The sequence below is a fragment of the Schistocerca gregaria genome, chromosome 5 (genome assembly GCF_023897955.1).
Source record: "Schistocerca gregaria isolate iqSchGreg1 chromosome 5, iqSchGreg1.2, whole genome shotgun sequence".
Taxonomy (NCBI): domain Eukaryota; kingdom Metazoa; phylum Arthropoda; class Insecta; order Orthoptera; family Acrididae; genus Schistocerca; species Schistocerca gregaria.
Genome location: NC_064924.1, coordinates 238,206,722 through 238,231,076, shown reverse-complemented (window position 1 = coordinate 238,231,076; position 24,355 = coordinate 238,206,722). Strand labels below are relative to the sequence as shown.

At 41.1% G+C, this 24,355-nt stretch overlaps 1 protein-coding gene across 2 annotated transcripts in view; it reads right to left on the bottom strand.

The window, feature by feature from the left end:
• The window catches only part of LOC126272588 (meckelin), a 221,861-nt gene that overhangs the window by 32,106 nt on the left and 165,400 nt on the right, over nucleotides 1-24,355 (bottom strand). For both annotated transcript variants that reach the window (XM_049975514.1, XM_049975513.1), the window contains 2 exons: nucleotides 525-653; nucleotides 274-376 (listed from right to left, as the gene is read on the bottom strand). In XM_049975514.1, coding sequence (XP_049831471.1) covers nucleotides 274-376; nucleotides 525-653 — 232 coding nt within the window. The remainder of the gene's footprint in view (nucleotides 1-273; nucleotides 377-524; nucleotides 654-24,355) is intronic.

The following is a 24,355-nucleotide window of genomic DNA, read 5'->3' as shown; positions in this document are numbered from 1 at the left end:
ATTTTAACTGTGTGTGGTGATGCTAGACAATGTGTTTTGTTTTCTTAAGGGCTGGAATATCTTTCAGTGGACACTTTCCAATGACTAGGGAGTATTTCTTTACCATTTCCTGTGGTTGTATTGTGCAGAAATGTGCAAACCTGCAGCCTTCTCATGTAAGATAAATAATGAGCAACTTAAGGTAACTTCACCACAGAGGTAAAAACTGGTGAAATATTTCTTGGATTTCAACTCATAACAACAAGGACATCATATTTATCAAGAAAAGTTTACCAGTATACAGAACTCCTTTGTCAGAATTCTCTGCAAATTCTATGTCCAGCAGGGCCTCCACAAACAATTTGTCTCTGATTTCATAGTCTAAGTCTTTCAAAGCCTGTAACAAGAACCATATAAAATTAATAACGAAACTCAAAATAAGAAGCCAATGAATTTGCAGTGAGAACATAGCTAAAACATGATGAATTTAAAAAAAAAATTAAAAAGCAGTTTGTATTTTTAAAGACCACTACTGTAAAACTTACATGATCTAAAAATGCTGATAAAAATTTGTTCAGATTTTGATAAGCTTGTAGAATTCTTTCAGTGTTTCCAATTGGCATTTTTGTCCGAAGACCAGCAGCAGCAGATAACCGTTTGTTGGGTTGTATTACCTTTAAAAAACATTTACAAATACATATGAATGCAATAATCTGATAACACAAAAAAACTGATGTTGCAGCTGTCTCAGCTATTTAAGCAAAATAAAAATCAGGATTATTTTTAACTGAAACAAGCCTGGAATCTGGGATACGATTTTTTCATGCTGACTTTTTTGAATAAAATTCAAAATTTCACTAATAGCTCTATTCTGTGAACTCTGAACATCCTGTCCAATTTTAGGTTATTTTATTTATGTTCTCCAACTGTACCCTTGTCAGCATTTTTCACAATCTGCTTGCCTTGGCATAATGTTACACATTACTTGCTTATTTCGTTAAGACTTTAAGTTTTGAGGGACAACTGCAGCTGCAAGTAGACATCTTGAATCATAACACCTTGGCTGCTTTTGTAATTTAACAACTCGTTTCATAGCAGCTGAGTGATTATTATTCAAGATGTCTACTTCTGGCTGTCAATGTCCATCATACAAGATAGTGTGTAATAAATTACTTAGAAAGGCAAAAAGGTCATTTTGCAGGCTTTTGTATCTCAGCAAAGCACAAACTAAAATTAAGATGTGTTATGACAGAGCCACGACATTTAACAGTGCCGCCACGACAGTACGCGCAAACGGCGATAGAGGCGCTCCGCAACTCGGCTGAGCGCGGGAGCACCACCTAGCTATGAACAGTGCCGGCCGCATGTTACGGCACGACAGTCGAATAAGAGATACTGAGTTGTTATCATGTAACCAGCTATTGTTTCTAAGCGAGTGTGTTTGAATATCCACGCAATTATTGGTGATTAAAGGTTATAACACTTTTGGCGACGAGGTCGGATATTTTCACTGTGTTGTGGATTTGTGTGTTCGTGACGGGGCAGACATGGAATAGCTTATGCAAGCGCTCATTGAACAACAAACACAGCTGACGGCTGCTATTCAGGCACAACAAACACAGCTGACGGCTGCTATTCAGGCGTTGTTGACGTCGCTTACTCATCGTCTGTCTTCCTCCTCTCCGCCTCCATTCCCTCCTTACGAAGAGGCCACTGAAGACTGGGAGGATTATGAGAACCATTTGCGGCAACACTTCTTGGCTTTCGGCGTTGTCGACGCTCCTATGTGTAAGTCGTTATTTCTATCTTGGATTTCCCCATGGATCTATCAGCTACTATTTCAGTTAGCCCCTCTGCGGGAACCTGCCTCTCTGTCCTTCCAAGAAATGTGTGATTTATTGTCTAACTATTACCGAAAAAACACCCACGTCGTTGCTGCCTGCGTGGCGTTCTACCAGTGTCGTAAACAGCCCCATCAATCTTACTGGGCTTGGGCGGCAGAACTACACGGTCCGAGTAGGAAATGTCAGTTTGTCATGAACATTCATCATGAGTCTTATGCTGATTCAATGGTTAGGGATGCTATTCTACGGCATGCTCCTGATAAAGAAGTTCGGCAACGTGCCCTACAATGCCAAACCCTTTGTTGTCGGAAGTTCTAAGCATCGCTCAATCCTTTGAATTGTCTCACGCTGCTGGCACGCAAATAGACGTGTGGTGTGATGTAGACGCTGTACAGTCAACTTTCGAAATGGACAATTTGCCTGTTTCCCAGGAGAACGAAGATGTGGCGGTGGTTCACTCGCGTAAACAACGTCACGTTGGGCCGCAACGCTTGCAGCGAAAACAGCAACCACAGAAACAGGTTCGTTCCGCGCTTCCTTCTTGTCCACGTTGTTTCGTACAGCATGACAGGGCCACGTGTCCAAAACGTTGGGCCATGTGTAATTCATGCATGAAAAAAGGCCACATTGATTCTGTGTGTGTATGTCCCCTAAAGTTCCTGTCGACGAGGACGAGGCATCGGACATGGATGTTAACTGTATGCTTTCTCAAACAAATAAGTTGTTTGTTACTGTTCATGTTCTGGATAAAGACATTCGCATGCAAGTGGACACTGGCTCTGCAGTAACTCTCATTAATTCTCACACGTATTTGGAGTTGTGCTCCCCTCCCTTGTCTCCAGTTACGCGACATCTGAGAACTTATAATAAACAGAAAATTCCTAACATTGGCCAGTTTGATGCTTCCACTGCCTACAAGTCTGTTGTTAGGCCCCTCACGTTTTATGTGGTGGATCATGCGTGCACTGAAAACCTGTTCGGTTATGATGCTTTCCAGTTGTTCGGGTTCTCCATTGATGATGATGTGCACCTCATATCTGAGGATATTCCATATCAACAGCTGGATGGGTTGTATTCTGAATTTTCGTCCGTGTTCTCTGCTGGTCTGGGTCGTGCCAAGGATTTTGAAGCCCACATTACTCTTAAACCTACAGCTCGCCCTAAGTTTTTCCGGGCACGCCCTATTCCGGTGGCGTTGCGTGCACCTGTCAAAGCTGAGATAGACAGGTTAACATCTTCAGGGATTCTCCTTCCTGTTACCTCCAGCGAATGGGCATCACCAATCGTGGTGGTTCCTAAACCAAACGGGAGTCTGCAATTGTGTGGTGATTTTAAAGCCACTGTCAACACTCAGAGCCTCATTGACACTTATCCTCTTCCTCATCCTGAAGAGTTATTTACCAAGCTTGCTGGGGGCCAGTTCTTATCCAAACTTGACTTATTGGAGGCGTACCACCAGTTGCCGTTGGATGCTTCTTCCAAGGAATTTCTCGTCATCAACACTCCTTGTGCTCCTTGTGGGTTGTATCAGTACCAGCGGTTACCATTTGGCGTTGCTAGCACACCAGCCATTTTTCAGCGGTTTTTGGAACAGCTCACAGCTTCCGTTCCCAGCAGCAAAAACTATCTGGATTACATTGTCACGGGGGCCTCCACTGAGAAGCACCTTCGCAATTTGCGTTCACTGTTTCGGGTTTTGCATTCGGCTGGGTTGAGGTGCAATCTGGACAAGTTCTTTCAACCCTCCATTGTGTATCTTAGTTTCCACTTGTCCCTTGAGGGTATACATCCTCTACATCAGCACGTTGCGGCCATTAACGCTCTACCCCGGCCATCTACGGTCAAAGAACTTCAGGCATTTCTAGGCAAGATTGCTTATTATCACAAATTCATTCCATCCATGGCAGCGGTAGCTCCTCCTCTGCATCAGCTGTTATGCAAAAACGTCCCTTTCTGTTGGTCCGACGAGTGGGAGCAGGCTTTTGTCCGCCTGAAGGTTCATTTGCAGTTGGCGCCTTGTCTTGCCACATTCCGTCCGGGTCAGCACTTGGTTCTGGTGACTGACACATCACAGTATGGCCTAGGGGCTGTTCTCGCCCATCGGTATGAGGATGGGTCGGAACGACCCATCGCCTATGCTTCCAAAACCCTCAACGATGCACAATGCCGTTACTCTCAAATCAAAAAGGAGGCGCTCGCTATCATTTCTGCTCTAAAGAAGTTCATGTTTTTTTGTATGGTTCTAAGTTTCACCTCATCACCAACCACAAGCCGCTGCTCTCTCTGTTGAGCCCATCGGTGTCGCTTCTGGATAAGGCAGCTCACCGCCTGCAACGTTGGGCCTTATACTTGTCTCATTTTCACTATGAGATTCACTATCGCCCCACGGCCCAGCACGCCAACACAGACGCAATGTCGCGATTGCCGATGGGCCCCGCCCCGGTTTTCGATTGTGATGAACTACTCTGTTTCCACATTGATAAGGAAGAACGTCGTGCAGTCGAGGGTTTTCCACTTACAGGTTCGCAGGTTGCGTTGGCTACTACGCGGGACGCGGTCCTGCGTCAGTTGATTGGTTTTGTTTAATGGGGTTGGCCGGACAGGACTGAGGGCCGGGCATCGGATCCCCTTCGCAACTACCATGCCTTGCACCTTTGTCTGTCTGTTCGTGATGGTGTTGTTCTTCTGGCCACAGATGGCGCATCTCCACGGGCCATGGTGCCAGCCTCTCTTCGCAAAGATGCTCTCAAACTGTTGCATGAAGGCCATTGGGGTATTTCTCGGACAGTCCTTGGCCCGCAGGCACGTTTATTGGCCCGGTATTGATTCGGACATCGCCAACATGGTTGCTGCATGTGGTCAGTGTGCTCTACAACTGGCTGCACCTCATACGATGCCCTCTCCGTGGCCTGATCCGGCGCAGCCATGGGAATGGGTACACGCTGACTTTGCCGGCCCCTTCCTCAGTATTTATTGGCTACTGTTGATTGACACCTTCTCAAAGTTTTCGTTTGTTGTTTGATGTCTGTCACCCACCACTGCGGCGACGACACTGGCTTTGTCCAAAATCTTTGCGCTAGAAGGTCTTCCATCCACGATCGTCACGGACAAAGGCCCTCAGTTCTCTTAGCAGGCCTTCCGTGATTTTTGTACTGGACAAGGGATTCATCATGTTACAGCACCGCCCTTCCATCCGCAATCGAATTGGGAGGTTGAGCGCCTTGTCCGCACTTTCAAAAGTTAGATGTAAAAATTCCTTAGTGATTTTTCCACAGATGACGCTCTGCTGCAATTTCTGAGTTCTTATCGCTTCACGCCTCTGGGTGATCGCAGCGCTGCTGAACTCTTGCATGGCCGCCAACCGTGCACCCTACTGCACCTGCTTCACCCTGTCAGGCCTTGTGCTGTGTCCCCTAGTGCGGGAAAATACTGGGTGGGTGCCGATGTGTGGGCACGAGGGTATGGATCTCGCCCTAAATGGATTTCAGGGGTGGTCAAGGTTGTTCACAGCTGCCGGCTTTGTGAAATACATACGGATGATGGCATGGTTGTTCGCCATTATGGCCAGATGCGCCCACGAGTGGTGGCCACGCCGGTGCCACTGCCCCTTCCTTCGCCTCCACTAGCCTGAGAAGCCAGTCCTGTCGCTGCTGCCTCTCTACCCAATGCGTTGATGCAGCCGACGTCGCTACCGCTTCCGAGTACACCTGAATCGGCCCCAGTCACGATGCCGCCTTCTCCGGGACCCATCTCACTGGAGCACACCCCCAGGTCCACGTCATCTATGGATGCTGCTCTGGAGCTTTCGCCCATCATCTCGTCCAGGAGGCACATTCCACGCATAAAATTCCGTCCTGGACATTTTCAACCATACTCTCGTGTCTCTCCGCGGGATCTTCTCGGAGCCTCACAAGAGGCCATCAATGTCTCCGCACTGTCCATGTCTCCAAGGAAGTGAGTGTTTTCTTTTTTTTTTTCGATGGGGGAAAAATGTTGTGATAGTACCACAACATTTAACAGTGCCGCCATGACAGTATGTGCAAACAGCGATAGTGGCGCTCCGCAACTCGGCTGAGCGCGGGAGCGCCACCTAGCTACAAACGGTGCCGGCCGCATGTCACGGCACGACAGTCGAATAAGAGATACTGAGCTGTTATCATGTAACCAGCTATTGTTTCTAAGCGAGTGTGTTTGAATATCCACACAATTATTCGTGATTAAAGGTTATAACAAGATTAATCTGATGTGGCTTCTATGTTACAAAACAAAGCTTGAGATTTTATTGTGAATTGATGTGGCAAGAAAACTGAGAATATTTTACATACAAAACCAGTTGTTAAATAAAGTATTTCCAAGTGCAGCAAAAGGTTTATAATTCAAGATGACTTTTAGCTTCATTAATTTCCTATCAAAAGCAACATGAAATCCAAAAAATAATTGTACTTAATTACAGCAATCAACATCTACACTCACATTGATTAAGGCTACTTTAACAGCTAAAACACTTTTGCAACTGTGTTCCACCACTGTCACTGACTAATCCATTGCTAGCAGTAGTGAAACAAATAAAAGAAACAATTTATTAAATTTTATAATAAGTCACAAGCAATAAGAAATTTTCAACCAAAGCTTAATATTTTTATTATTCTGCTAGTGTCATTTCCTTGTTCGCCATGTCACATTGCAGTTGTTTAAAAAATTCAACATTCATTGTGTTTCTTCAACCTGGGTGGATATACAACTTTCATTTCCATTTAACTAAATTGTCTTTGGATCTCATCACTTCAGTTCTGAGTTAGTTACGACAACACTGATGTCCTGGAGTTATTTCTACAGCAGTTTACATCCAGTCATTCATGTTTCCCAGATTTTCTTTCCATTGGCCCATATAAGCATTCTCTGGTGTTTGTACAAGCTCTTTGGTGTTCTTCACAAAACTCACCCTTAATCTGAGTCATGAACTGCACTACATATACCTGTGCAGGGAATGGTTAAAGCTTTTTGGGGCAAAGTTTTTCTTGATGGGTTTAAGACCATCAGTGATAATTCTGCAAGTGCTGTTTAGTGCAATATCAACCTTATTTGAATGGACTGACTGAACCCACATAGGAAGGAATATTCAGCTGCAGAGTAGCGCAGCTCAAAAGATGAAGTGCACACGATCGTTGGGTTTGCTGCCCATGAGGATTTGAACAGCTTACAAAGCAAGTTATAGTGCATTTGGAATTGCACTATCAAAATATCGCAATGATTATTGGAGGTGCTGCACTTAGCCTCGTGATGCCAATTGAGGAACTACTCAACCGAATAGTAGCGGCTTCAGTCAAGAATACCATCATAACAACTGGGAGAGCAGTGTGCTGACCCCATGCCTCTCCTATCCGCATCCTCCTCTGAGGATGACACGGCGGTCGGATGGTCCCAGTAGGCCACTCGTGGCCTGAAGAGGGAGTTCTTTATTGGAGGTCCGATACCTATCAAGTATAGATTCATTTAAGGTCCTGCATACCTTCTAGCTTCTTTATTTCACAGGTGGACTGCATCAATTTGTGGCTTTGATTTATTGGAGGTAGGGACCTTCAGTGGCATCCTTCTTCAAACCATAGCCATCCTCTCCCCTTCTTCTTCTTCTTCTTCTTCTTCTTCTAGTGTCATCACAGCTGCAGCACTTTTGCTTGATTGAAAAACAAAGTTCCTTGCTCATATGTAAAGTCCATGTCAAGTTTCCAAGCCAAGATCTTCTTTTTCCTCATCCTTTTCTACCAGGTACCTTTCCCTGAAGAATGTTCCGCAGCCCTTTATACATGTTTCCATTTGTCATTACATGCCCATTAGAGGATAACAGCTTCAGGATATGTTGGAACAAAGAATAACCCTGTCAGTTCAGGTGACAGCTGTGTACTGCAATACTGCCTAGAGAAAAAGCACTGTTAGTATGGGGTTGGAGAGTTCAGCCGGCTGTAGTACTCTCAATGACAATAACATGATGAGCACAAGAAAAACTGAGCAGCCAGTTTTTCTGTCTGTGATGTGGTGAAGTTGCAAAGTGTTTAGTATGTAACAAAGAAGTATGGAGTATTAAAGGATTTTATAACATCATTATTTCAGTGTATCACACAAATGAATACGATAAATATCAGGAAGAAGTACATGACACAGTAATGTCAGAATTAAAGGAATATATGATGTGGAGGACTATCAAAATACTGAAGTGTCGGTCAGGCTGTGGTACAGAATAACTTTTCATGGCTGTTTACTGAAAGAGACTTTGCAAAAGAAGTGATTGTGATGGTCAATGAAGAAATTTGTCCATATTTGATAGAAGACTTTAAAAGAATAAGTTTGCCTCTAAAATTATTATGCAACATATTTAGGACATGCTTGCAGATGTCCCATAGGAACTAGGTGATACAGCACATAAGGTTGTACATTATTCCTTAGCTGTCAATGATAGTGATGATGTATCAGATACTGTGTAATTATAAGGGGCAGTCAAATGAAAGCCAAACTCCACCATAATACACAGTTCACTCAACAAGTGGCTCCACTGTTGTTACGTTTTGATACTCTCACCACTGGGGTGGGGGAACAGCATAATGCCACATCACAGGTGCACGACATTGTTGGGTTATGACCTTGATAGCTGACAGACTGGTCCACTGTGTTCGTCCAGCTGTTAACAAGGAGGAAAGCAAGTAAGAGCACAGAGCTGTGGTTCATTTTATGGTAGCTGAGGGCGCTGTAGTGCACATAATTCATTGTCGCATGTCCACTATGTACGGTGGACGCTGCCTGTCCCTGACATGTGTGTACAAGTGGCTGAGGAGATTCCAGTAAGGGCATACATCACAGCGAGACAATCCGTGCTGAGGACATACCCATCAAGCAATTACCCCTGATGGGATGGGGCAGGTTGAAGGCTTTATCCAGGGCGACCGATGAATCACTGAAGATGAAATTGATGTTTAAGTCAGAAATAGTCATCGCTCCCTGCATGCCATCATCAAAGACCAGTTGCATTACCACAAAATTTGCATGGAGTAAGTGTCACATCACCTTACAGAGAGACAAAACATGAGCAAAATGGCATCAAGTCTGAGTCATCCACTGCAGTACTAGGAGGAAGAGCATGCATTTCTGTCCCTTGGTGCCACAATTTTCATCCCGAGGCACATGGCAAAGCCAAAATTGCAAACATCACAAGTCTCCCCCCCCACCAAAGAAATCCAAAGCTGTAACAACATGATCCAGAAAGATCACGATGACCTTCTCCTTCGACTACAGGGGTCCTCTGCCCATTGAGTTCCTCTAGTGTGGAACCACAATTAACGCACAGCACTATGAAGACACTTCGCAGAAACAGCAGCATACCATAGAGTCAAAATGCCCAGGAATATTGTCAACAGACTCATATTGTCGTGCAGTAGCACCCACCCTCACACTGCTAGTTGAATGAGGGCTATGCTTCAGCATTTTGGTTGGGAAACACTGCAACATCCTCTTTACAGCCCGGATCTTTCACTGTGAGATTTTCACTTCTTTGGCAACCTGAAGAAAGACGTGCATGGACATTGGTTTGAGTCGAATGAGAAAGTGCAACAGTGGGTGCGGTCGTGGCTCCATCAGTGGCCAATTGCTTTCTATGAGACAGAAAATGATCATCTTGTCTCCCAGTATGATAAATGTCATAATGTCTGTGGTGGTTACTTTTGAAAGCAACCATTCCATCATCTTGTTGTAGCAGGTGTTCAGTTTTCATGTGACAGCCCCTCACTGCCATTTTCCTTAGGGGCATCAGTGACAATCTGAACGCTATAGAGGAATTTTTGGATTTAACTCCCCTGAAGGGCACCACCACACAGCGGGACTTTACAAAGGTGTTGAAACAGCTGTTGAAAACGCTGGCCAGAGTTGGAATATGCTTTTTTCTGTCCAACAGACAGGGCTCCATCTATGTTATTGGTAGTAATTTTGTCTGTCCTTGGTACTCCTGTACAGCCACATCTCAAATGCCTCAATGCATTTGCCAAGTCATCTCTGCCAAAGTCTAGATCTCATCTCCATAGAAATGAATGGAAAATGGAAAATATGTACCAATGTAGAAATTTTAATTTTGTTTCAGTTGAGATGTGATGGCTCTTGAATCATTAGTCATTTAACAAAATGCTGTGCTGGCTTCCTCAAAACAGTCTTTAATTTCTTGCAAGTTATGCCATTGGTTGTTAGTGTTACTACCCTGATATGGATATTTATTTACTTGACAAGAAATTTACCATTAGTATTGAGATGACAGTTTGTTATTTCTTGCTGATGACGATTAATTCTGCTTTATGCTGATTTCCAGGCCATAATGCTCACTACTTTCAGCGATCTGGGATACGAGGTGTTGAAGACTATTTAAGCCACCAGCAAATATTTTAGTATCATCAACGTAGCAAATATTCTTAAGCTTTTCTCCATTCTAGAAATTTTCCTCTTCATGATGAAATGAAATAGAAATTCTGACATCCGCTGCAATCAGGCAGTGAAATAAATTCAATAGCAACAAGTAAAAATTTGTACCAGATCGAGGTTTGAACCTAGATTTTTCACTTTACGCAAGCAGTTACCTTAACCACTTCATCTATCTGAGCATGCTTCCTGTCCAACCCAAATTCGCAACTTGTTGTATGCTACTTACATATTGCCCCCTATCCATGATTCTCATTGCTCACAGACACACACTGATTCCCACAAGAGTTTAAAAGAGAGGGTGCATCTACGTGAAAATGACCTCTAATGGCCGTCAAGGCATATATGTATTGTGTTAGTTATTTCAGATAAGTCCAGCACAAATTTTCACTTGTCACCAATGAATTCATTTCAATGTCCGAATGCAACCGATGTCAGAATTTCTGTTTCATTTCATCATGTATGTATACAGCTGTAGGATCAAGAATAGTGTCTTCTTTCAGAAATGTCCAAAAGAAAAACCACATTAACCTAAATTCCTTCTTTGATATTTTCAAATATTGGTCCTCTAGATGAGTTCTCTCATCTGAAACTGGACTGTGCAGGTACAAGTTATGGTTCTATCAATAGCTCAAGATGAGTCAGGATAACACATTCAAAGGCTCTGTGGAGATTATATGGGAGTAATTGGCCTACAGGTCTTAAAATTGTCTCTTCTGGATTTTTAATAGTGCAATTTGACATTGCCTGATACAATTTCTGAATAATGTAAAAACTTTTGACTTCATCCAAAAATTTTTATCTGGCCCATATGTCATTTATCCCAGTGGTTCTGCCACATCTACAGCTGCTCACTGCTTCCTCAGTTCAGTATTTTTTCCTGCCATAAATGACTATGGGTACTTTTTAATGGTCTTTCTTTTTTCACTCTTTCTGTTCAGAACAAGCTGGAGAGCAGTTTTGTCTGTAGTGATATTTGAAATGTTCCTACTTTTCGGTGGGTCATTATTTAAGTTCTTGAGTAAATGCTAAGCTTTTTGACTGCTGTATCAATGGCATCTTCATTGACTACACCTGGCGCATTCCTTACAGCTACACTATAGACGGCACTTTTAAACATCCCACCAGCATGCCGCTGGATGAGCTCACTCTTCCATTTCTCACTGCCTCCGAGGGAGGGGCACCATGCATACATGCTAACAGAGGGTGCAAAATTCACATGCGACTCCAATTGGCCGATACATCTTTCTAAGCAGCCACACTCAGAGCTTCATCCAGAGACTCAATGAATCCACACCCTTATCAACCTTAGTTCAGAAGAATGCAGGGAGGACAATACATAGACATAGCATGACACACTAAACTTTATTACATGTCAGTGTTATGTCAGGATTCAAGACTTTTGTTTCTACAGAAGAATGCAGCGAGGACAATACATTGACACAGCACGACACTATTAAACTTTACTATGTGTCAATGTTTTATCAGGAGTCAAGACTATTTGTTTCTATCAAGAACATTACTGTCACTATATATAACTCAGCACCACAGAAAGTCCTACAGCTCAGTCAACTGCGTACCATGCTGGGAGACAGAGATGTGCATACATCTGTGTGTGTGTGTGTGTGTGTGTGTGTGTGTGTGCGCGCACGCACTTTTTCCTACAAGACTGAAAAAGGAAATGTATTTTGAAAGCTAGCAAAGCTCTGTACCTTTTATTAGTGTACCTATCGACGATGCAGCGCTTCTGTCTTTCAGTAAGCTGTCTCCTTGACTCCTAAATAATTTGTACTTCTCAAACAGAACTTTCCATACATTGTTATGTATATCTCAGCTATTAAATGTACATATTGTAAATAAAATATTAATGCGTTACCTTTTTGTAGGTATCTGATTTTATGTATTGGCCCTTTAAAATACTGATACATCAGTCACTTTTCCTAGTTTACTATAAGTGGATTGATAAAAAGATCTAAGCACCAAGGAGCAGCAGAAGAAAATACACATAAAAGTTAAGGAAATGTGCAATCTTTCAGAACCATTGGCTCATTCTTCTGGCAGAAGGGTTGGAGGGAAAGGAAGAGGGATGAAGGAATAAGACTTGTGAAGTTTAAGAAATGGAGAGGGTTATCGAAAAGTTGGCCAGAACTCCAGAGCAAGAGAGAGACTTACAAGATAGGAGCGGAAGAAAAGACTGGTTGTTGGGACTGCCTCATGGTGGGCACAACATGTGGTCAAACAAAGTGTGCATCACATCATGAGAATAGGCATGTCCACGCACAAGCTACAAGTTGATGGCCAGGAACAACATAGTCAAAATCAGTGTGCAGTAAAATAGCTAACAACTGCAAGGTCATCATCAATAAGTCCACTGTAGAGCAAGTATAATACATCAGGAGTTAAGACAAGTGAAGCCAAGCTAGTCCACAGTAATCCTTACATCTGCTGCTGTTGCTCACCCACATCACCAGCTGTGAGCGGACGTATCGCTCCATACCATGTCAAGCGACCTACCAGTCATCTGTGTATATCGCTACATCTGACAGGATTACAAGTGTAAAAAGCTCAATATAATCTGTATTGGTACTGCCACTGCTTATAGTTTCAGTCTCTTGTCTGACAAAAATGGAACTTCAGTAGTACTCACGCAGTTCTCCACAAATGAGCTTTATTCCTGTGATTGTGAGTCACTTATCAGATAGTTCCTATCCATCTTCTCTACTCGCAGTATATTACATATTTCAGTAGCAAATATTCATGCTCATTACTTAGCTCTGGATGACAAAAGTTCCTCATTATTTATTGACATAATCATTATAGCTGGTTTTACGAAAGACTGTTCTGGTGATGCATTACTCTTGTGTTAGAGTTTTAGCTAGTGAAATAATCACTATCCAAGAGTCACCATACAAAGATTTTCTCTAAGGCCTGGTTTATTTGTGATCACTACTTGTTCTTAAAATGGCCCAGCAATGTAGCTATGCAGCCCAGTAGGTTTGTAACAATTATCATTTTACCATGTTACTTCATTTGTTAATTTTTCTTTAGTGTAGAGGAATATGAGGTTTCAAAATTCTAGCATCAAGCACTGTCCATTTATTTCAAATGAAACACAATATATATATTTCACATCAAAATTTTTAACCAAACAGAGATCCAACTCAACTTTACTTTGGACTGTTTGAAATAGTACAAAATTTCAAAAGCATAAGAACAAAGTAGTTTAAAACTTATTATTGATTCTTGACATAGCCTGGATGGAGGAAAAGTGATCTAATAGTTATATAAAAAGTTACAAAACATTAATAAAATCTTTAATAGTCAAGATTACAAGTGAAAAACATGAAATGATGGCTAGTTTCAGCTGATTATACAGCCGTCTTCAAATTGACTGTTAAAACATGTAGTATTTGCTCATGTGAGATCTGTCTCTTACATGATTGTCCACTGTGATGCTGACTTCTTTGTATGTTAGCATCATTTTACAGGCACACACTGCATGATTTTATATTGGTCTGCAGGTAGTGAAATGCAATATAGATGGTTTTTGGTATAGTATCAATGTTACATTTCCTGAGTGCAATCTTTAACCTTCCGACATTTGATGTCAGTAGATCTACTTAGTAAAATTTCTCTTTATCACCATTCTTGACGTTTGCTGAGGTGGCCCTGCTACTCAGTCCCACTACCCGTGTTAAAGCAGTTTTCGAGAGAGCATCAATTGTCCTCCAAGCTACTTGAATGACAAACAATTGAACAAATGACAAACAATTGAACTTTAAACCTTCTGTATTAACACTTTCTGTAGCAAAAACACTGTATATCAATATACAACCTTGGGTACAATGCAGGTTGACAGGTCTGTTTAAAACTTACATGGCGTGGATAAGATCAAGACAAGAAGTATTCTCTACACAAGCCAGTTCGACAGTCATTTTTCATTTAGTTCATTGCAGCGATGGCCTTCTCTTTAGTCTCCTTGTCTTCTAAACACCTTCAAACAAGGACGCCAAGGAAATAACTGCCCCACACAGTAGGTGAAAATGCCCACTTGCCGTCCTGTCTTGTAAATGTGATTGGTTCAAGACATTCTCCCATCTTCACATATTGTAAAAATGTCTTCCACAGTGGGGTGTCCCAACAGTTACTTACTACAGAACATCACAAACATCTTTCACTGTTGTGGAAGGCTGGAAGTCGGGAATGTCATTTCACAAAAATGTTACACACACTTCAGTGGCTCTATAATTAGCTGAAACTAGTCATCATTTAATGTTATTCACTTGTGACTCTGACTATTAAAAGATTTTATTTAAAAAATGTTAAGTTTTATCAAAAACTGTTATATTCAAATAACCTGATTCTTATCCTCAAAAGGCTTTCATTAATATAATAATGATCAAGTTTCTATACAAATGTAAGGGCTCAATTTATCCGCCAAATACAGTAAGCATTTATCTCTCAATTCTCATGTGAAAATTTTCCATTTTATGTATTATGACTGATACTGCAGTCACCAAACAAACTTTCACTACACTCAGCTGAAATACTTGTGACAGATTAAAACTTTCAAAAAGGTACTGACTTAATTCACTCTCTCTGTAAGAGAGAGCTTTTAGGGATATTTATTCCTCTGACCTAAACCCACCATTAGTATTCAACACTTCTCTCACCAAAGTTTTTCTGCAACATCCAAGAGGCCAGAACAGTGGCATCCGGAATAAAAGGTAGATATTTTTAGTATTTGAGCCCTACTCACTAATATAAAATGGTCTCATAAACTGATAAAACGGCTAGAAGAGTGATGTGCTGACCACATGCCTCTCCATATCCGCATTCAGTGATGCCTGTGGGCTGAGGATGACACAGTGACCGTGTAGTGCCTCGAGAATTCTGTGGTAAATTCCAGAGACCCTCATATGCCCTCCGTCTCAAACACGCGTTATTTTAGAGATGAGTGTGGTAAAGTAGAACTGTGTCTACTGCACCACAATTACATGTGTGCAGGACAGACGTGTATCAGACGGATGATCAGCATGGGCAGGTAGTCACAGAGCCTGCCTAAGAAGTTACACGTCCAGCACAAGGAGTAACCGAGACGGTGCGATGTCATACATTATTGTGTGAACATTTGAATGTTGTTGAGAGAAGAGAAGAGACAATTGCTTATTCATTCTCTTACTTCCATAAGCTCGGGACAGTTGTCTTGTTAAACTGGAGATAATTTTGAAACTGTATTTATTGGAAAAGTAATTAATTGTTTCTGATGTTAAGAAGACATATGGGAACTTACTAAACATCAATATTCATATGTCAAAGGATGGAGAGAATCTCAGTGTGTATAGTTGCTTTGTCCACTTGAAGTGTACAATAGCTGTTGCTTAATTGATCAATTAACTATTAAAGTAAATCGTCATGGTAAAACCACCAGAACGTGGGACCAAAGTGAACAGAACACAAAAAAGGGGATTTTTTTTTTTAAGAAGATTGAGATGAGAAAAAGTTGAGAGTTGCCATAGCAACATATAATAATGAGACAAAAAAATTGGTCTGCAAGATTCAATTAAGAAGATTTCGTTGTGTGTGTGTGTGTGTGTGTGTGTGTGTGTGTGTGTGTGTGTGCGTGTGTGTGTGGAGGGGGGGGGGGGGGTAGCAGTCCTCACACACGCAGTAACCAGCCGACGCCGACGCAGTAACCAGCCGATGCTGATGCCCTAACCAGCCGATGCCGACGCATTTGCCGTAACCTGCCATTGTTGCTGGTTACTGCTTGAGTTGCTGACTTCGCACCCGCCGATGGTGAAATGCAACCAACACTTGCTGCCAGCACCCATGCGGTCTACCGGTGCCGTTTCTACACCTCACCGATGCAGCCTACAAACCTATGCCAGGTGATCTCAAGATTATAACTACTTGAATGTAAACTAGAGTGGTCATTATTCAGAGAGGTGATTTTTTTAATGATCACAATACCAAAAAAATTTGGACTATGGCGAAGGAACAACATTTTCTTACGGAAACTGTAGAACCAGCCATGGTGATGACAGTGACGGGACTGCAGTAGCTAATTTAATTAAAAGACTACGTCTTCAGTTAAATACCAAATTAGATGCTCAGAATGCTTTGGTACATGAAAAAATAGATGGGCAAAGTGTAGCCGCCATTGCTCAAATGGACTCTTTAAGAAATGAAATAAGTACTACTCTAAGTGAAAAGTTAGAAGCACAGAGTGTAACTTCAACTGCTCAAATTTGCTCATTGAGGAACGAAATAAGTGATCAAAATGTTTCTTTAAATGAAAAACTAGAAGCACAGAGTGAAGCTTTTGAAAAACTAGAAACACACAGTGAAGCTTTAAATTCTAAATCTGAGGTGTTAAATGATAAAGTGTAAAAATTACATGTACATTAAAGAATGAATTAAGTAATGCTTTAACTGTAATGAGAATTGTTATAGTCAACACAGTGAAATAGAGATTACATACCTTAAAAGATATCATTGAAAGACAAGACAAACTGATCCCTATTGTCCAATCACACTTTGCAGGGGTCAACAGTCATCTAGATGTGGTAGAGAGAAATTTTAATGAAAAGCTAGCAACCTCAGACACCATAAATATAAGCGGTCTGGAGGAACAGGTAGAGGAATTAATCGACCGGAAAGTTGCCGAAAGGGTAAACACAGACAACGTTCCACCACATTTAACATCAGAACATGATGACACTAAAAAGGCATAGACGATTTGTGGAAGAAATTTAAACTTATCCAGAATAAGGCAGAGAAAGGGGTAGGTTCACAGAATGTAGTGTTGACTAGTAAAGTGGTAATTGTTTTGTTGAGTGGAGACTTCCACACAAAATGTAATGAGAAGTGCTGCTCTGCACTTGCTCAAGTGAGGTTAAGAGCAGATCCATGGGATTCAGATGGAGTCACAATATTCCCCAGGGACATTAACATTCTGTGTTAACAGGCGGAGTGACGAACGTCGGATCCCGAGTTGGGTTTGGTGTAACTTCTAAATTAGTTTTCCTACATTGAATTCTCTTCAAGTCTTATACTATCCTGTATTCTGTTCTCATCCTCTTATACTGTCATATAGTTTAGTACTTTCAGCATACTCGTCTTGACGTGGCAGACAAGCAAGAGTTGCAGCTAATCACTGTTACCAAGATCATACTGCTTCTTGTGGAGGTAGCAGTTAAGTGATCTTGTCATTATAAGCAGTCTTACTTCTTTTTTAAGGGCGCTAGGATCCCCAGTTATATAATCACCTTGATGGATTTGTTGTTGTATCGAGTCAAGACTGAAGCATCTGATAATGCCTCGCAATATGTAAGTCAAATGCATGCTCTGCTCTAGTCTCGAGGTAAAAGTGAATTGGCAGCTTGCTCCACTCTACTCTCGATGTAAAAGTGGATTGGCAGCATGCTCCACACTAGTCTAGATGTAAAAGTGAGCTGACAGCATGCTCCGCTCTAGTCATCACGGATCTCAAATCCACATATAGTTAGGTCATAATTTTGCCTAACCAACCAGTGCATAGTTAGATGTGATTCGGGCCCAAACTATTGGAGGGTACGATGTAATATAAATAATTACATATTTATATCTAAAAATAAAGATGATGTGACTTACCAAACGAAAGCGCTGGCAGGTTGATAGACACACAAACATACACACAAAATTTTGTGTGTATGTTTGTGTTTGTTTGTGTGTCTATCAACCTGCCAGCACTTTCGTTTGGTAAGTCACATCATCTTTGTTTTCAGATATATTTTTCCCACATAGAATGTTTCCCTCTATTATATTTAATTATATATTTAAATAAAATAGAAAGAAACTTCCACATGGGAAAAATATATTAAAAACAAAGATTCCAAGACTTACCAAGCGGCAAAGTGCCAGTAGACAGGCACAATAAATAAAACACACACACAGAATTTCTAGCTTTCGCAACCGACGGTTGCTTCTTCAGGACGCTTCCTGAAGAAGCAACCGTTGATTGCAAAAGCTAGAAATTCTGTGTGTGTGTTTGTGTGTTTTATTTATTGTGCCTGTCTATCGGCGCTTTCCCGCTTGGTAAGTCTTGGAATCTTTGTTTTTAATATAATTATATATTTATGACTACTTGATACACAATTTCTGCTTATCGTGATATGTTGATATGTTACATAATTTCTACTTATGATGATGTGATACGTAGTTTCTGCTCATGATGATAAGATTTCTACTTATGATTCCTACTTATGATGATATGATACATAGTTTCTACTTATGATAATATGATACATAGTTTCTACTTACGATGATATGATACATAGTTTTCTACTTAATATGGAATAATTTATACCTTTTGTGAAATGTGATATGACTGGGGAGGGTTTATATAGATTTTGAAAAGGGTGGGTAGGGTAGGTCCACAAGGTTAACACTACACACACACCACACTTTTCACACAATCCTCGCATACAAGTGTGACTGTTTCTTCACCATTTGCTGTTCCACAGGAGTTGCTAAGATCTTCCTTCGGGACTTCAAAGGTGAAGGTGAGAATGTCTGTTCTGCAAGAGACGTCTAACATCATACGTCCTCCGGCTTCCCACTCAAGTACCGGCGAAGTGGGGATCCTGACGAAGTGCGGTGGGAAGGTTTTCCTGTCTTTGGGGCTATCTTCTTTCTCTTCTTCGATCTTAGCAACCATTTCTACTTTTTCCTTTCTTACTTCTCTTTTGAGTACCTATCTATCTCTCCCTCTGTCCATATGCATACACTTCTATCGCTGAAGTCCTTCTCAATCTCCGTGGTTTTCTATAACCTTCAACTTATTTTCCATAAGCTGGCCGAAGAGTCATGCTACACGACTACCCATATGCAAACACACAATGAAACACAAAGACACAAACAGGAAGGGTACAGTCATGTGTTGGAGGGAGAAAAGTCTGCACTTAGTGATTGGTATGCCCACCTGGTTGTGTGAGGTGACAGTTCCACATCACATAAAGGTATGTACAGGGATATATTTATAAATGTAAGAGCTAAGAGTATTTATGGTTATGATGATGGTATTACATTAGTATGTGTACACGAGAGAAGGAGGAGCATATTGAGGTTCGTTATGCTACATCATATACTTAAGTCGACAGAATTGGTGCCAGTCTAACGACTATTCTGATGAATTGTATGATAATGGGACGTTTCACGCAGTCGGGCTTTGCAGCGTGACTCCTTACATGCCAACAATAACAAAAATGTCTGTCTCAAAATTTCGCCTGGCGAGTACAACCGGCAGAAAAAGAACGTTAAATTGGCAATCTGGCAACACTGTAACCACATGTTCTACTGTGCAGTTGGTGCAATCTGTAAAGTTTTGGGTTAGCATGCAGGAGATCGAGGGTTTGATCCTGGGTTGAGGCACTTTCTTTTTTTTCTCCTAATTTGATTCTGACATTTTATTCTGTAATATACACCATTTCATAGGTCATGCATATCCTAAATTTACAAAATTTTGTTATGATGAACATAACAAATGTGTAGTTAGACAAATAAGAAATAGACATTTGAAATAAATGACCTGTCATAGGACACAATAACTACAAAACAATATCAGTTTCAAAATGCTAAAGATGACAGCACATTACAATAACACAACATCTACTTGTCATTTATACTACATGTAATATGAGTGCTCAGGCGTCACACATTAGCAACCAGTGACAATAACAATGTCCATATTAATGATAGCATGACCTTCACAACAGAATACGTTGTCCTCAGAACAGATGCTCAAAGCGACCTCCCTCCATGTCCAAACACTGTGCACCTTGCCGGATCATACAGCTCTGATCCCTTCACATCAAAGGTGCATCCGCAGTAACCAGAGCAGTTCTTCTTCAAATTCTTCCACATTCGTCGGCGGAGTAGAGTATGTGTGCTCCACCAAGGAAGAAATACAAGGGATTTAGATCAGGTGAAAGTGGTGGCCAAACAACTGGATCTTCATGTCAGAGCCATTTCCCTGGAAATGTTCTGCCCAAATACTGTCACACAATAATTCCAGAGTGTGGAGGTGCACCATCGCATTAGAACCATATCCTCTGCTTAACATGTGGTGGAAAATCTTCCAGCGCATCAGGCAGGTAGTTTGAGAGAAATGCATGATACCTTTGTGCAGTCAACAGGTCAGGCAACATGTAGGGCTCAACCACCTGTCGACCAATATTCCGGCCCAGACGTTGATACCAATGTGAACTCGATATCCACGGTCAAGGGTGATATGTGGGTTAACCTCACACCAATGGTGGGCATTGTGCATATTGAAGACACCCTGAGTCAATGATGGTTCATCTGACCAACAGTGTTCACAAAGTCATCGTTGGCTTCCAGTTGCTGTTGGAATCAAGCAATGTGCAGGATGCATGTGTTGCGTGAAAGCATAATGATAGGGGTGCAGCCCATGCTCATGCAGCATGTTAATGACTGTGCTTTGCAAGAAATGCAGCTGCCTTGCTATGCTACGAGTACTTCGTTGAGGTTCTATGTGTATGACCTCCAGAATAGCTTCCTCCGCAACTGGGATTTAGGAAGTCCATGAATGACATCTGTCACACGAGGGTGGTAGGAGATAACCTGACTCCTGAAGGCACAGCTCCAGATGACAAATCACATTTTTTTCTGGATGGTTTCGACGAGGATATCTAGCAGCATATTCACGAGCAGCAACAGGAGCCTGGTTATCAGGTGCACCAAGGATTGGAAGCATATCCACATATACATTGTTTTTCTATGCCATATGTCTGCCACACTCATTTAGAGGTTTACAATGAGAAAATTCAATACATGTACACATGTACATTGAAGTGTGTCACGGGCATGTTACTCCGCTCGCAATTAGTCTCTGTCTGGTGGACAGCGCATGCAGTATAAACACACTGTCAGTGTGCATTGAGATACATACTAAACAGCATGCAGTTACCAGACAAAATGATGAAAGGCATAATTAGTGGGACCATGGTGATAATACATACAAATAACAATCGAGTTTGGACATTATTCGCAAAGCACGTTCTAATCCTACTGGTAACGTAACGTCCTAAAGAAATGTAATGGACCTGAACAAGGCAAGAATAATAGTTGGTACTAATCTATGGAGGGTTATAAACACAAAGTCAAATATCGGGTAATGCAAGAGTAGGTTTAATAATGAATAAAAAAAATAGGAGAGCGGGTAAGCTACTACAAACAGCATAATGAATGCATTATTGTGGCCAAGATAGACACGAAGCCCATGCCTACTACAGTAGTACAAGTTTATATGCCAACTAGCTCTGCAGATGACGAAGAAATTGATGAAATGTATGATGAGATAAAAGAAATTATTCAGGTAGTGAAGGGAGACGAAAATTTAATAGTCATGGGTGACTGGTATTTGAGAGTAGGAGTAGGGAGAGAAGGAAACAAAGTATGTGAATATGGATTCGGGCTAAGAAATGAAAGAGGAAGCCGCCTGGTAGAATTTTGCACAGAGCATAACTTAATCATAGCTAACACTTGGTTCAAGAATCATAGAAGAAGGCTGTATACATGGAAGAACCCTGGAGGTACTAGAAGGTATCAGATAGATTATATAATGGTAAGACAGAGATTTAGGAACCAGGTTTTAAATTGTAAAACATTTCCAGGGGCAGATGTGGACTCTGACCACAATCTATTGGTTATGAAATATAGATTAAAACTGAAGAAACTGCAAAAAGGTGGGAATTTAAGGACATGGGATCTGGATAAGCTGAAAGAACCAGAGGTTGTACAGAGTTTCAAGGAGAGCATAAGGGAACAATTGACAAGAATGGGAGAAACAAACACAGTAGAAGAAGAGTGGGTAGCTCTGAGGGATGAAGTAGTGCAGGCAGCAGAGGATAAAGTAGGTAAAAAGATGAGGGCTGCTAGAAATCCTTGGGTAACAGAAGAAATATTGAATTTAATTGATGAAAGGAGAAATTATAAAAATTCAATAAATGAAGCAGGCAAAAAGGAATACAAACGTCTCAAAAATGAGATCGACAGGAAGTGCAAAATGGCTAAGCAGGGATTGCTAGAGGACAAATGTAAGGATGTAGAAGCTTATCTCACTAGGGGTAAGATAGATACTGCCTACAGGAAAATTAAAGAGACCTTTGGAGAGAAGAGAACCACGTGTATGAATATCAAGAGCTCAGATGGAAACCCAGTACTAAGCAAAGAAGGGAAAGCAGAAAGGTGGAAGGAGTACATAGAGGGTCTATACAAGGGTGATGTTCTTGTGGACAATATTATGGAAATGGAAGAGGATGTAGATGAAGATGAAATGGGAGATATGATACTGCGTGAAGAGTTTCACAGAGCACTGAAAGATGTTATGCCGAAACAAGGCCCCGGGAGTAGACAACATTCCATTACTACTGACAACCTTGGGAGAGCTAGCCCCAACAAAATTCTACCAACTAGTGAGCAAGATGTAGGCCCATGAGACAGGCAAAATACCCTCAGACTTCAAGAAGAATATAATAATTCCAATCCCAAAGAAAGCAGGTGTTGACAGATGTGAAAATTACCAAACTATCAGTTTAATAAGCCATCACTGCAAAATACTAACACAAATTCTTTACAGACGAATGGAAAACTGGTAGAAGCCGACCTCGGGGAAGATCAGTTTGGATTCTGTAGAAATGTTGGAATACTTGAGGCAATACTGACCCTACGACTTATCTTAGAAAATAGATTAAGGAAAGGCAAACCTACATTTCTAACATTTGTAGACTTAGAGAAAGTTTTTGACCATATTGGGTGTGTAATGGATCTGGGAGGTGTGTTATTTTCTACCGGATTTGTCAATACCAAATCTAATGAGGGAGGTTGTAAATGTTTTCTTATATTTTTGTCAGAATATTTTTTTTGTGAATTGTAATTTGTCTTATTTTATGCTAATCTGCTTATATGTTCAAGAGTGACAGCATATTGATTAATATTAGTACATGTGACGAAGAATAGCAAAGAGACTGGTTACAAGTGGAAGCTTGTGTGTTGTGCAAAATGTCTTTGACGCTGGAGTTGTCTTTGACCGTAGGTAGTCGGCAGTGAACTCTCGGTGTGTGTGACAGTGGAACAATGTGCAGGTCGCCGTTATGATAATTTGCAAGTGAGCAGGAGAAATGAAATATGTTACTATTTTTTTATATAAACAACAAGAAGGAACCACATTCGAAGAAATGGTATTTGAAGCACCAAAATTGAGGCAAACGCATTGAACCAGGTCATTTCTGCAGCTGACGAAACAGCATTGTGGAATCATACTTTCACTAGACGACTGAAGCCAACACAAAAAGACAAATATCATCTTATAAACATTTCACGGAATAGTGAGTACTGTCATGAAATATGCTAAATTCAAGTATATAAAAATAGTGAGCATATTTCAACTGGAATACTCTCTTTCAAATTCTAAAGGTGGCAGGGGTAAAATACAAGGAGTGAAAGGCTATTTACAATTTGTATAGAAACCAGATGACAATTATAAGAGTCAAGGGGCTTGAAAGGAAAGCATTGGTTGGAAAGCGAGTGAGACAGGGTTGTAGCCTCTCCCCAATGTTATTTAATCTGTATACTGAGCAAGGAATAAAGGAAACAAAAGAAAAATTCAGAGTAGGTATTAAAATCCATGGAGAAGAAATAAAAACTTTGAGGTTCACCGAGGACATGGTAATTCTGTCAGAGACAGTAAAGGACTTGGAAGAGCAGTTGAACGGAATGGATAGTGTCTTGAAAGGAGGATATAAGATGAACATCAACAAAAGCAAAATGAGGATAATGGAATGTAGTCAAATTAAGTTGGGTGATGCTGAGAGAATTAGATTAGGAAATGAGACACTTAAAGTAGTAAAGGAGTTTTGCTATTTAGGGAACAAAATAACTGATGATGGTTGAAGTAGAGAGGATATAAAATGTAGACTGGCAATGGCAAGAAAAGCGTTTCTGAATAGAGAAATTTGTTAACATCGAGTATAGATTTAAGTGTCAGGAAGTCATTTCTGAAAGTATTTGTATGGAGT